The 12,871-nt window shown below is 42.7% G+C and overlaps 1 protein-coding gene across 6 annotated transcripts in view; it reads right to left on the bottom strand.

Moving 5' to 3' along the window:
- Window positions 1-253: 253 nt before the first annotated feature.
- MKX (mohawk homeobox) overlaps window positions 254-12,871 on the bottom strand; it is a 69,285-nt gene continuing 56,667 nt past the window's right edge. For 5 of the 6 annotated variants that reach the window (XM_069546460.1, XM_069546462.1, XM_069546461.1 and 2 more), the window contains exons 6-7: window positions 2,867-2,900; window positions 254-2,761 (exon numbers count right to left, since the gene is read on the bottom strand). In XM_069546460.1, the coding sequence (XP_069402561.1) occupies window positions 2,575-2,761; window positions 2,867-2,900 (221 nt within the window). In that variant the 3' untranslated portion in view covers window positions 254-2,574. The remainder of the gene's footprint in view (window positions 2,762-2,866; window positions 2,901-12,871) is intronic. The other variant, XM_069546465.1, reaches the window with a different exon arrangement.

Raw genomic sequence — 12,871 nt, 5'->3', positions numbered from 1 at the left:
GAAAATGTTCATTTTAAAGTTCTGTATAAACAGTGAGCATCATACATTCTTTTCCTCAGCTCTTAAAAGGTGGGTTGGTGGTGATCTCAGGTGGTCTCAGGTGATGAAATCCAACCCTGATCCAAATGTGAAGCTCCCACATCACATCCCTGACCAGCTTTAGGAGAATTATGGCACATAATGGACCCTTTTGTTCTGCTTCTCTTTCCACCTGGTCAGCTCTCAAAGGAAAACAACATTCTTATGATCATTGTGAGGTCTAGAAATTAACTTTTATTTTAAATCTGTCAAGAACTCCTGGCAGTTATTAATTTTATTAAAATGATTACATATGGCAAAACAAAGAATAGAGGTAATTCTATTTCTCTACAACATAAATTATGAGTTAGGGTCTCAGCTGCTGACTCAGCATTGTTGAAGATTTTTTTTTTTTAAGGATTGGGGGGAGGACTTTAATTTCCAGAAAATATTAAAGCAGCAAAAGAAAAAAAAAGTAAAAGTAATTGCAACTGGAGATACTGCCTAGGATGTGCTAATTATATAACTGTCTTGATGTATTTATAGACCAGACTCCAAGCTTTGGTGTTCAAAAACAAAAAATCATGTGAAGAGCTGTCCTTATTGACTTGTCATCCATAGTTTATAACATAGAACAAATTTGCTGATTCTTTTTGAAAAGGTGGTAAAAATCAATTATGACTAATTTAAATAAAAAAGCAACCAGCATTCATTTATCTAACTGAAATATGTAAAAACAAAAACAATTTTATTAAAATATTTAATACCAGAATAACTTATAATAGTATGAAAAAGAGTGAAGTACTTGTCCTTAGTTTTCACTGACATGATCACATTTTGGCAAAATTGTTTTATAGAGATTCCAAAGTTTTTATCATGGATCTATAACTATTTAAGGATCTTATAAACCAAAAGAACTCATACTTCATCTGATCATACAGTCATAACTTACATATCTTGCTTTGCACTTACTGTTACTGCAAACAGCAACTTAGAAAACAAAGTAAAAATATATATATATACAAAATATTTTTATATCAAATTATTTTCATTACACTAAATAAACCCAACCCCCAAATGTTATGGTACATGAAAAAGTGTCCTACAGTTTATATCAAGACTGATACTGTCCATATATCAACTAGAGCAGCCTTTGGGTTTAAATGTATTTTGTAAAATAAAGAAAAATATCACCATGCGGCTGCACTGCTGGCTCTCATTCACACTCACAAAAATGCTTTCCAGTTTTTAAAAAAAAAATTATAAAATAGATTACATACCCAGAAAAAACATCCCACCATTAAAGAGTCAAAGCTCTTTTACTTCTCTGAGCACAAATACTCTGTTATATTTGGCGTCTCTTCTGTTTATTCAAACTTCAAGCCTCCCCAAGCTGATGAGAATACTAAAAAAGATCTTCTTTCTTGATATTGATTATTCTCACTCAATGATAGCCTAATTTAGAAACAAAATGTACTTTATTTTAATGCATTATTTCATTTTAATGTCCTACTTGGCAAAATTCAGAGACTGTTCAATGTTTGTTTTCCATATGTTTTAAATTTAAAAATCAATGTTGTGTGTATATGTATACCCACAGAGATCCATTTCCTTTATTGCCTGTTTTCAATGCAGTGTAAGTTGCCCATCAGCAATCGTGATTTGAAATGAACCAAATAAAAGGTTTTTCCATATGAAAAGAGCTATTCCATATGAAAAACAGTTTCCATCACAAAAAACACTGAACTCTAATGCAAATGGGATTATGTTTTAAAACTAAATTATAAATTGAGTTTTACACGGGAAAATTTCGAGTTACTGAGATAATGAAGTTTTTGAAAACCGGCAAAACTTGGGAAAAAAATCCAAATCAATTCTAAAGAGCATCGTGGTGTTTTCCAGCAGTGCTTAAAGACTTATTTTTCTGATCGCATTCATTGCCATTTTCCTTGAATGTATACATTATGTGATTCCCAAGCCTTTCCTTTTGGAGGTTTGTAACCTACCAGATATCTAGGCAGGATACACGCATAAAATTCTCACTGTCACTCTGCAAAGCACATTGAACAGTTTTAAATATTGCAGATTTTTTTTTTAAAGGAACATTTCATTTGGGCTGAAGAGATTTCCAGGCTTTAACATGTGAACTAGTGAACACATTTCAAGGTGTTCAATCCTGGCACCGGTGGCAGGTCCATCCAGAATAAAGCTCACAGTTTAGTAAGCACTGTGGTGCTGTCGTTTTGAGGCACTGCTGTTCTGCTGTGCCCACGTTGTAACTTATTTTCAAGAAGCAAGGCACTTACTGTAACGGCAACACAGACATTTTACGCATACTTGGAGTAACATAAAATAAGTTAATATTTTTGATTAAAGTGGAGTTTTATAATTTATATGTCTTTTATAGAAGCAACTAAATGATACATTTAGGATGATTAAAAATAAGAAGAGGTTTGAGAGGGAGTCATTGTCACTCCTGCTCCAGCTCTTAGGATGAGGGTTTATGAAAAAACACTGATGTGAAGAACAGCCATCCATCTGAAAAGTAACAAACTGTTAAAACTGCGGAACCAGGGGCACTTTGACTGTCTTCACTTCCGCAATGTGGGACGACTTCTGGATGATGCAGCTGGTGGTCCCCTGCGGCTTGTCCTTTCCCTGCGCGAGATTGGTTAAGGCCATGGCTGCGTTGATCTCCTTCCAGTACGTGTCATCCTTGCTCGGTCCCTTTCTAGTAGCTGCACTGGATTTAAGCAGAACAGAAAGAAAATGATCAAACTCACAGCAGCGTACGTAGAAAAGATCATCACTGAAAAGCATGGATGGCAAATAAAAACATACCACTCACCTGTCACCCTTATTAGATCCATTTTCCAGAGTGTCTGTAAAGAAAAGCAAAGATTGGATTACTTTTCTTTTTTTGCTTTCTTTTTTCCAAAAAACCCACCAGTATTTACTTATTTTTGGCTGTGTTGGATCTGTGTTGCTGCTTGGGCTTTTTCTCTAGTTGGGGTGAATGGGGGCTGCTCTCTAGTTGCCGTGCACGGGCTTCTGATAGGGGCGGCTTCTTTGGTTGCAGATCACAGGCTCTAGCACACTCAGGCATCAGTAGCTGCGGTGCATAGGCTCAGGATTTGCAGCTCCTGGACTCTAGAGTGCAGGCGCGATAGTTGTGGCATATAGGCTTAGTTGCTCCACAGAATGTGGGGATCTTCCCAGGTCAAGCATCAAACTCCCTTCTCCTGCATTGGCAGGAGGATTTTTTACCACTGAGCCACCAGGAGAGCCTGAACTATAAAACACGGACTCCTGGATGGTCTTTGGGGTGCCTGTAGCTCAATAGTCTATGGTTTCCTGGAAATCAAACCTCATCTCAGGAAAAAGACTGGCCATAGTCCCCTCTGGCAAGTCAGCAGGTGAACAAATGACCCAATGCTGACAGCAACCTGGAATTCCTGGTGCATTAGAACAAGCAGCTCAGGTGTGTAAGGTCCACATGAGCCCTGCACCCTCCACTGCAGGGAATGAAGGTTGAGGTGTGGCCTCTGCTCATGCATTTTCACCTCTGGTTTAGATTGGCTCCTTCACTCAGAACATGCATGTCTATCAAAACCACATTATTACAAAGGAGGATGAAATGGGTTTCTGGTCTGGATTTAGCCTCTCTAGGGGAACTCCTTTGGCCAAAAGAACGAGATATTGGGAACACAAAAACAGACATGCTGGAGGGAAAGATTCCAGAGGGTAAAGAAGTGGGGGAAAAACAAAGAATGGGGTTGGGACTCCCCATCAGCCTTAGAGACCCCAAAATACAGTAGTTAAGTCACTGCCATCAACAACCACCACTACCACCAAGAAGCTGCAGGAGGCGCTGTGACACACACGAGAAGCTCAAGAAACATGGCATTTGCTCACAGCTGTCTCTGAGCTCCATGGTTTCTGGAAAGCTTTTTCCTGCTCCCAGTCCTCTCCTTTTCTTCTTCTCTCCTAACCCAGTATTTCTGAAGGCCAATTTTTTTTCTCTGCAATACTCAAGGCTAGTTAGGCCATGCACCCTAATGTCCAGCCCTGGGCTCCCAGAGAGCTGCGGAACCAGGAGAGACCTGGGAGGCAAAGCATGAACATGATCATAATATAGTCCAGCCGTGGCGGCACTTCCAGGGATGAGAGGGAAGAGAAAGTAGCGATATGGCCACTTCGACATAGTAGCTAAACTTTGATACCTTCAGAAAAGAGTCAATGAAATGTGTTCACACATCCTGAGTCAGGCCACCATGAGCTCTTTGCACAACCTTTTTACTCAAGGCCCACCTCACCCCTGCACCAAAAAAAAAGAAAAGGAAGACATCAAGAGAAACAAAAGCACTTAGTGAATAAATGACAAGGTTGTTAAATGAAACTAACAAATAAATAAATGAGACGATGTGTGGTGTTGTGCTGTGCTTAATCCCTAAGTCCTGTCTGCCTCTTTGTGATCCCACGGGCTATAGCCTGCTAAGCTCCTCTGTCCATGGGCTTCTCCAGGCAAGAATACTGGAGTGGGTTGCCATGCCCTCCTCCAGGGGGTTTTCCCAACTCAGGGATATTACCTAGCTGGATTCTTTACTGTCTGAGCCACCAGGGAAGCCCGGGACTGCATGTGTCTGGCCCCAAATGGAACAATAAATGTTAGTCCCTTTGGTTTTCTTTTGTTTTAAGGCATCTTTGGAAAAATAAGTGGATCTGTGAGCAGTTGATCATCTTCTGGACCTTCTGGCCCCTGCAAGGTTGGCTTGGACGGTTAGCTCCACCTCTGCTGCTTGATAATTTTGGAATTAGAATATAATTCATGTAAATAGAAGAAAAAAAATGACAACTTTGAATTCATAGAACTGTGATAATCCTAGCTTACTGACTGTGCCCTGTGTTCCTTGTATGATTCTAGGCACTTTCAGTTCAGTTCAGTTCAGTCGCTCAGTCATGTCCGACTCTTTGCAACCCCATGAATCACAGCACGCCAGGCCTCCCTGTCCATCACCAACTCCCACAGTTCACTCAGGTCTAACTTATTTGGCATTAGTAACTTTGGCCACCTAATGCGAAGAACTGACTCACTGGAAAAGGAGGAAAAGGAGGCAACAGAGGATGAGATGGTTGGATGACATCACCAACTCAATGGACGTGAGTTTAAGCAAGCTCCGGGAGATGGTGAAGGACAGGGAAGCCTGGCGTGCTGCAGTCCATGGGGTCGCAAAGAACTGGACATGACTTAGCGACTGAACAACGAGAAAACAACTCTGCGTGTGGACAGCAAGTCTCTGCTGTCTGTTAAGTCTTTCTTTGTGCTATTATCTGCAAATCTTTGCTCAATGACGACAGACACAAGGCACGACCAGAACAGAGAATAAGTCAATGCCTTTGTTTAGGACAAGAAAAGCTAACAACACTGGACATTTTACAGAGAGGGAAAGAGAATAAAAAAGGGGGTTAGCCTTTGCTCACTTTTGTCCACAATGCAACCATTCTGTTGCCAAAGAGAAACAATAGGTTTTGGAGATATTTATTCAATGGAAAGTCTCGGCAAAAGCAGAGTAAGGTTCATGATTCCCTAAATAACGTTAGGGAAATAACACAACCTAATTTAGAGAGGACCACATGACTCATGTTCTGGCTCAGGGATGGAGCTCTCTCGAATGGACAGAATCAGATTCCCCACCTGGACTGTCAACAGAGAGTGGTTACAGAGCAGAGGACAGGAAGGAAGCAGGTGGCTGCCAACTGCACATGCAAGGAAGACACAGACATCCCTGTGAGGGTCCACGGAGAGCTTCCTTGGCCCCCTTGCCTGCTAGACACTGCAAGCACTCCCTAACTTCATGACTGCTTGCTGAAGTCATTCCACCAAGAAACACCTTGACCACGGCCAACTGTGAAACTGTAAAACTCTGCTTACTCTTGGGGTCTATGTGTTTTACAGTTTGGTGCTTATGAAAATACCTTATGAAAATACACTTCAAAGTGTAAGCACAGAGACCCCATTCCCATTTGGGAGTTCTTCATTAGTTTCAGGAATTTTCACAATGTCCTTGCAACAAAGAGGATTCCTGTGTTTTATTTCTAGGGCAGATGGGCACTTAGTGTCATAAGGTATGGGTTCAGGTTCCTTTCCCAACCACAGAAGAAAAGGTTTCGTTAAAAAGGAATGAAAAGAAACAGTCTGCTTCTGTATCAGTCCAGTGTTAAAACAGCATGTAACAAACTTCAATGTCGAAGATTTCAAACCGAGAAGGAAAAGCTGACTACGACTCAGCTGGGGGTGGGGGGCTGGGGGTGGGGGGCTCTCTGTGCCCAGGTTTTGGTACAGAATATACGCTGGTGTTAGAAGGGCGTGCTTTTCCTACTACTGGGTATTATGCATCTGAGAGACACCCCCCCACCCCCGCCCCCTCGGAGGCACAGTTCCCAGAGGAAGCAGCCAGAGGAAGACAGCAAACAGGGGCCCTTTTACTCTGAAACATTCGTGCTTTTGTAGGAAAGCGAAGAACTATAAAGATCTGGCAGTTTGGGGAGACCTTTCCCCCCCATTCCTTGTGCTGAGACCAAATCTGGGGAAATGCCCTAGATTATCTGAGGGGAGTTCAGAAAATGCACGACCCCGCTCATTCTATGAAACAGTTGTGTTAAATGTGAATTTTTTTTTCACATGCTCTTTTCCTTTGAAGTATAAACCAGCCGGCAGTTATCTGGTTCAATGGCTTTGTGTCTTTTCAGCCGATCATCAGGAGTTAAGGAAGGGTGGGTTTCTGAACACTCCCCCCACTCCCAACTCAACGCCACTGCAGCAGATGGGCAGTCTCACTGGCTCTCCTCCAGGAGTGGCACCCAGTAGCTCAAGGAAGGATCTGACAGGAGAAGGAAGGGCTCTGAATGCTGCTGAAAAGAGGGCAGTCTGAGCCAGAGCAGGCGTTTCCCTGACGCTAATTACCGTGCACAGACCCGAGGTCTATGCATGTCCTACATTCAGCTCAGCCTATCTCCTACTCTGCAAGTAGCTTGGCTCAGCCTCTCCCACGTCTGAGCTAAAATGCCTTTTTAGATCCTCAGGTTCCAAAAATCAGCTACGCTGTCAATTACCATAAAAGCAACTGGTTGGCAGGAACAACTTGCTGAACCAGCCAAAAGAGCATGTTTTAAGACCAAAAAAGAAAAGGAATGAAAAAGAAGAAAAAAAAAAAGAGAGACTTGCGTAGTTAGGAAAATCTTGGATGCTGTAAAACCCAAACCATGTTGAAACTTAAAATGGGGCTATCCTCAGTTTGGACATGTGTTTCCTTATAAAGTTAAGTAGAGAAACAATTATGAAGGAAATTCAGTCCCACTGCAGCTCACAGTCGTGTGAGCGTAAAGCCCTGTGGGCAGAGTGTCCATTCAAGTTTGAGAAACATGGTTCAGAAATATTAACTCTGAAATATATATTCCTGAGGTAATATTTCTGGTCATAAAAAGAGACAAAAATAGGGCCAAAGCTTTTGTGCTGAGATGGTTTTCAAACTTAATCAGTTAAGTCCTAAAGTTAGGAATGTCTTGAAACGTTTCCCCAAAGACTACTCACATCACGGAAAGGTAAATAAAATTGTGTCTAAGAACCTGAGTATTTTTAATTAAGTGATCCGAGTCATCCATCCAATGTACGTTTTCCTAAATGAAGGCAGAGAGAGAGAGAGCTCCAGATGCTTGACATCTGTACCCTCTCACCCTTGGTCGGTTTGGGGGCCGCTGCTGGAGAGAGCAGGGGTGGGATAGCCAGGCCTAGTGTTTCTCACCTCAGAGTCCTGAGGGCCCCTGGCACACCACCCGGATCCATCTCTGGAGTTATTTACATACTTGGCACGGCGGAGATAAAGACTGAGACTCTTGGGGAATTGGCCAGATATGAAGCCTCACTAAGATTCCGAAATACTGGTTGCTCCAAATTTGCAGGATCTCATAATAGACAGATCCCCATTCCCCTTGTCCTGTCTGTCTCTACTTCCCTAGGCACTAGGTCTGGGCTGGGTTCACACACCCGGCAGACTGATTGATTCCACTGTAACGCTACATTTATTTACTTTTAAAAACAGAATTTCGGGACTTCCCTGGAGGTCCAATGGTTAAGACTTCGCTTTTCAAGGCAGAGGGTGCGGGTTCGATCCTGGGTAGGTGAGCTAAGATCCCACATGCCTCCGGCCAAAAAAGGAAAACAAAACATGAAACAGAAGCAATATTGTAACAAATTCAATAAGGACTTTAAAAATGGTCCCCATCCAAAAACAATCTTAACAAATAAACGTTAAAGAAAAAATAAAAGTAGCATTTGTTGTTGTTCTCTAACAAGAAAGTCATGTAGGTTTGCCGCAGAAAATACAGGAAAAAGTGGAAAAGAGAAAATCAAGGGCAGTTTAGGGATAACTCGAATAAATATTTGGATGAATGGCCTCCCAAAGTAAGTTTATATACATTTTTTTTTTTAAAGAGAGTCATTTTGTACATGTTTTAGAACTTGCTTTTTCACTTAACTTCTACCTTTTCCATACCCTTTTGCTAACAAATAAGATAATAATCTACCACCTGGCCTACTCTGATGTGGCAATATTTGTTTTTTTCTTTTTGAATCTATGAAAAAGAAACAGCTTGAAAAAATTCAAAATCTAGCTCCACTTGGTTTAAACTTGGATATTGAGAATCTTGAATGTTATAAGAAGGGGCTACCGTTAATATAACAATTACTAGCATTTCACGGAGAAGGCAATGGCACCCTACTCCAGTACTCTTGCCTGGAAAATCCCATGGATGGAGAAGCCTGGCAGGCTGCAGTCCATGGGGTCGCTGAGAGTCGGACACGACTGAGTGACTTCATTTTCCCTTTTCACTTTCATGCATTGGAGAAGGAAATGGCAACCCACTCCAGTATTCTTGCCTTGAGAATCCCAGGGACGGCAGAGCCTGGTGGGCTGCCGTCTATGGGGTTGCAGAGAGTCAGATACAACTGAAGCGACTTAGCAGTAGCAGCGGCAGCAACATCTTTTCTGTACTTTTTGCTAGTATTTTAGACCATAAAGATACTCCCGGCCAAAAAAAAAAAAAGACTTGGTGTAGCGTTAGTTGGTCAGTCAAGTCTGACACGTTGCGATCCCATGGACTGTAGCCCACTAGTCTCCTCTGTCCATGGGATTCTCTAGGCAAGACTACTGGAGTGAGTTGACATTTCCTTCTCCAGAGGATCTTCCTGACCCAGGGTTCAAACCCGGGTTTCCTGAATTGCAGGCAAACTCTTTACCGTTTGAGCTACAGGGAGGACCTCAAAAAGGCTTAAGCCCTTCCTTATTATTTAGTCTGTAATATATATTTTAAAAAATGGTCCAAATCACAGAACAGGAAACCTACGCTCTGTTGAGCTCATCCCTGCACTTTGATAATTTTATTTATTTGTTTATCGGCTGGGCTGGGTGCTCACTGCTGCACAGGCTTTCCTCCAGTTGCAACAAGTGGGGACGACTCTCCAGCAGAAGCGCTCCCGCTTCCCACTGCGGTGGGTTCTCTAGTGGCAAAGCATGGGCTCTAGGGCACGTGGCCTCAGGGGTGGTGAAGGGGCTCCGTTGCCCTAAGGCATGTGGAATCAATCTCTTGCCATGTTTCCTGCATTGGCAGGAAGATCCTTTACCACTGAGCTACCAGGAAGCCCCACCTTCGCACTTTAAGTTAGAGTTACACTCCCTAGCAACAGTGGTCCCCAGCCTTTTTGGCTCCAGGGAATGGTTTCATGGATAACAATTTTTTTCACGGACTAGTGTGTGACGGGGATGGTTTCAGGATGATTCTCATAAGGAGCATGCAATCACTTTGCCAACAAAGGTCCATCTAGTCAAAGCTATGGTTTTTCCAGTAGTTACGTATGGATGTGAGAGTTAAACCATAAAGAAGGCTGAGTGCCAAAGAATTGATGCTTTTGAACTGCGATGTTGGAGAAGACTCTTGAGAGTCCCTTGGACTGCAAGAGATCAAACCAGTCAATCCTAAAAGAAGTCAACCCTGACTATTCACTGGAAGGACTGATGCTGAAGCTGAAGCTCCAAAACTTTGGCCACCTGATTTTCGAAGAGCCAACTCATTGAAAAAGACTGATGCTGGCGAAGATTGAGGACAGGAAGAGAAGAGGGCGACAGAGGACGAGATGGTTGGATAGCATCACCGACTCAATGGACTTGAGTTTGAGCAAACTCTGGGAGACAGTGAAGGACAGGGAAACCTGGCGTACTGCAGTCCATGGGGTCGTAAAGAATCGGACATGACTGAGTGACTGAACAACAACCACCACCTAGCTCCCTCGCATGTGTGTTTCACAGTAGGGTTTGTGTTCCTAGGAGACTCTAAAGCCACCCCTGATCTGACTGGAGGCAGAGCTCAGGTAATGCCAAACCATGGGGAGTGGCTGTAAATACAGAAGAAGCTTTGCTCACTTGCCCCGCCCTTTACCCCCACAGGCCAGGGACTGGACCAGCCTTTGGCCCCACGGGCCTCTGTTCTGTGATCCTCCTTGCATCACCAGGAGGGAATAACTGCTAAGTAACTGCCAGACAGCTGCTACTGCATCACTTTTAGAGGAAATGTTTGTGGTTATCCTCTCTTTAGGGGTAGTGAGAGCTTTTGAATGAGTAAAGATAAATCATCCTGAGTGATTCTGCCCAAAAAGGAAGGGAAAAAAACCTATCCAACAACCTGTAACATTTATCTGTTGATGATTCAGCTGCTTTTTTTTTTTTTTTTTCCCAGCGCCACAGACCAAAAGTGAATTGCATTTTAAAAGTTCAGCATGACAGGAAAAGACTGCCATAAAAACTCCATGACTATCAAGGCTATTGCTCATGGAAGGATTATGGAGCCTTTTGGAATAGTGAAGTGAAGTGAAGTGAAAGTCGCTCAGTCGTTTCTGGCTCTTTGCAACCCCATGGACTATACAGTCCATGGAATACTCCAGGCCAGAATACTGGAGTGGGTAGCCTTTCCTTCTCCAAGGGATCTTCCCAACCCAGGGATCGAACCCAAGTCTCCCACATTGCAGGCAGATTCTTTACCAGCTGAGCCACAGGGGAAGCCCTTTGGAATAGTGAAAACTACAAAATGAAACCCACCTCAGCTTCATGGATGGAAGTGGTTATTTTTTTCTCCCTTTTGCAATATACTAGCTACATTATTTATCCTGGGGCCTTAAAGAATGAGTGGCTTCCAAAATTATTTGAGTTTAGAGAAAAATCTTTTCCAAAAATTAAGCCAGTGTTTCCTCCAGCCATGACTTCCACCATCTGGCTGAGGATTCTTCTCCTTCCTGTTACCTCTCATGTGGGCTGGCCCTGCACTACAGCTAACGGTGCCCAGATGGCCTGTATCCACAGGGTCCCCACCTTCAGTTGCCTTTCTGTCAATGCAGCCTGCTCTCTATCTCCTCCTAGAAAATAAAACATTAGAAACCACACCCCTCTACTAGACCAGTAGTGAAGAGTGGGAAGCTTTCAGGATAGGTTATATTGCATGAACAGAAGCAGAACACCTTCCCTGTTCCAAGAGCACACGCACCTGTGGATAAACCTGTAAATGTTGTCCTTATCAGTTCGGGGACTACAGAGCCTTCCTGTGACTTTTCTGACTATGCAGAAGGTCTCCTTGTTAATTATGAGCTGAACCTTTGTTCTGGTAAAACAGTTATTCTGACCTCATCAGTCTGGACTACAGGACTAAAGGCATAGGAAGTGGGATTTGCAACTTGAAAGTAACTTTTCAAATACGCACAGCACCACCCAATTAGAATGTCTCAGCTCCACTTTCCATCTTTCCCACCAAAGATATTAAATGTCCTCAATCCTAAATTACTCTGCATGGTCCCATTACCAAGATCGCTCCTCTGTGATCTCAAGGGCTCCACCTTCCCAAAGTTGAAACCCTTCAGTCTGAAATTTCACTTTGAAGATCAGAATGTAGTCTCTAGGGAGGAAATTGTTGGTAAGTAACCAGAAAGGGGGTCTGGAAATGTTAAGTATTCTCATTTCTATTCTTAGCATGTCATTACTAACTCTGAGGGTGGTCTGCTGTGAAGTGCAGAGGCAATGTGGGGCAGTGGGTAGAGCCCAGACCCTAGAGCCAGAGGCTGGGGTTGGGTCTGTGCTCCACCACTGATTTTCTGTGTGACAGTCTGCCAAAGGACTGACCTCTCTGTGCTCTAACTTTCTTACCTAGAAAGTGGGGCTAATCACATTAGATTCAGGGTTGTTATGAGGAATGTGTGATTTCATATTTTCCAAAACTACTTATAAGAAAGCTTAAGCATATATACCAAGAACTACTGATACACACAAATCCTTATAAAAATTAACCTCTCGGAGAGGTTGAATGTGGTCACCAGAAAAGTTAGTATTGTTCAGAGATTTGATATGAAAACCATTATGTAAGATGAAATACTTTAACTCTGGGCAAAGCCCATCAGCCTAGATTAATGGATTAAGGGTGCAGAATCTATCATCTTCAAAGACAAAATGGCTTTTCTGATGCTATTTTGTGCCAAAGTACGGTAACATGCCAAGACAGAGAATGCTGGAGCCACATTAAAGAATATCCACTGATTTTAAGTGTCTAATGGATTTTGTTACTTCATTTTCTCGAGGGGAATACTGGAGATATCACCCAAACGTTTCATTCATGAAAGCGAAGTTTTCAGCCAAAATCTCAGAAAATGCCTTCCTAATTACACGTGGATAACTTCTGTGTGTGCCTGTGTGTTACAAGGAGCATTAATTGTTTATAAAAGTGCTCTCTTTTACATGCAGGTTGGGCTACCAGTTCTAAA

This window comes from Ovis canadensis, chromosome 13 (genome assembly GCF_042477335.2).
Source record: "Ovis canadensis isolate MfBH-ARS-UI-01 breed Bighorn chromosome 13, ARS-UI_OviCan_v2, whole genome shotgun sequence".
NCBI lineage: Eukaryota > Metazoa > Chordata > Mammalia > Artiodactyla > Bovidae > Ovis > Ovis canadensis.
The sequence above is the reverse complement of the archived record's forward strand: the minus strand, read 5'-3'. Positions and strand labels throughout refer to the sequence as shown.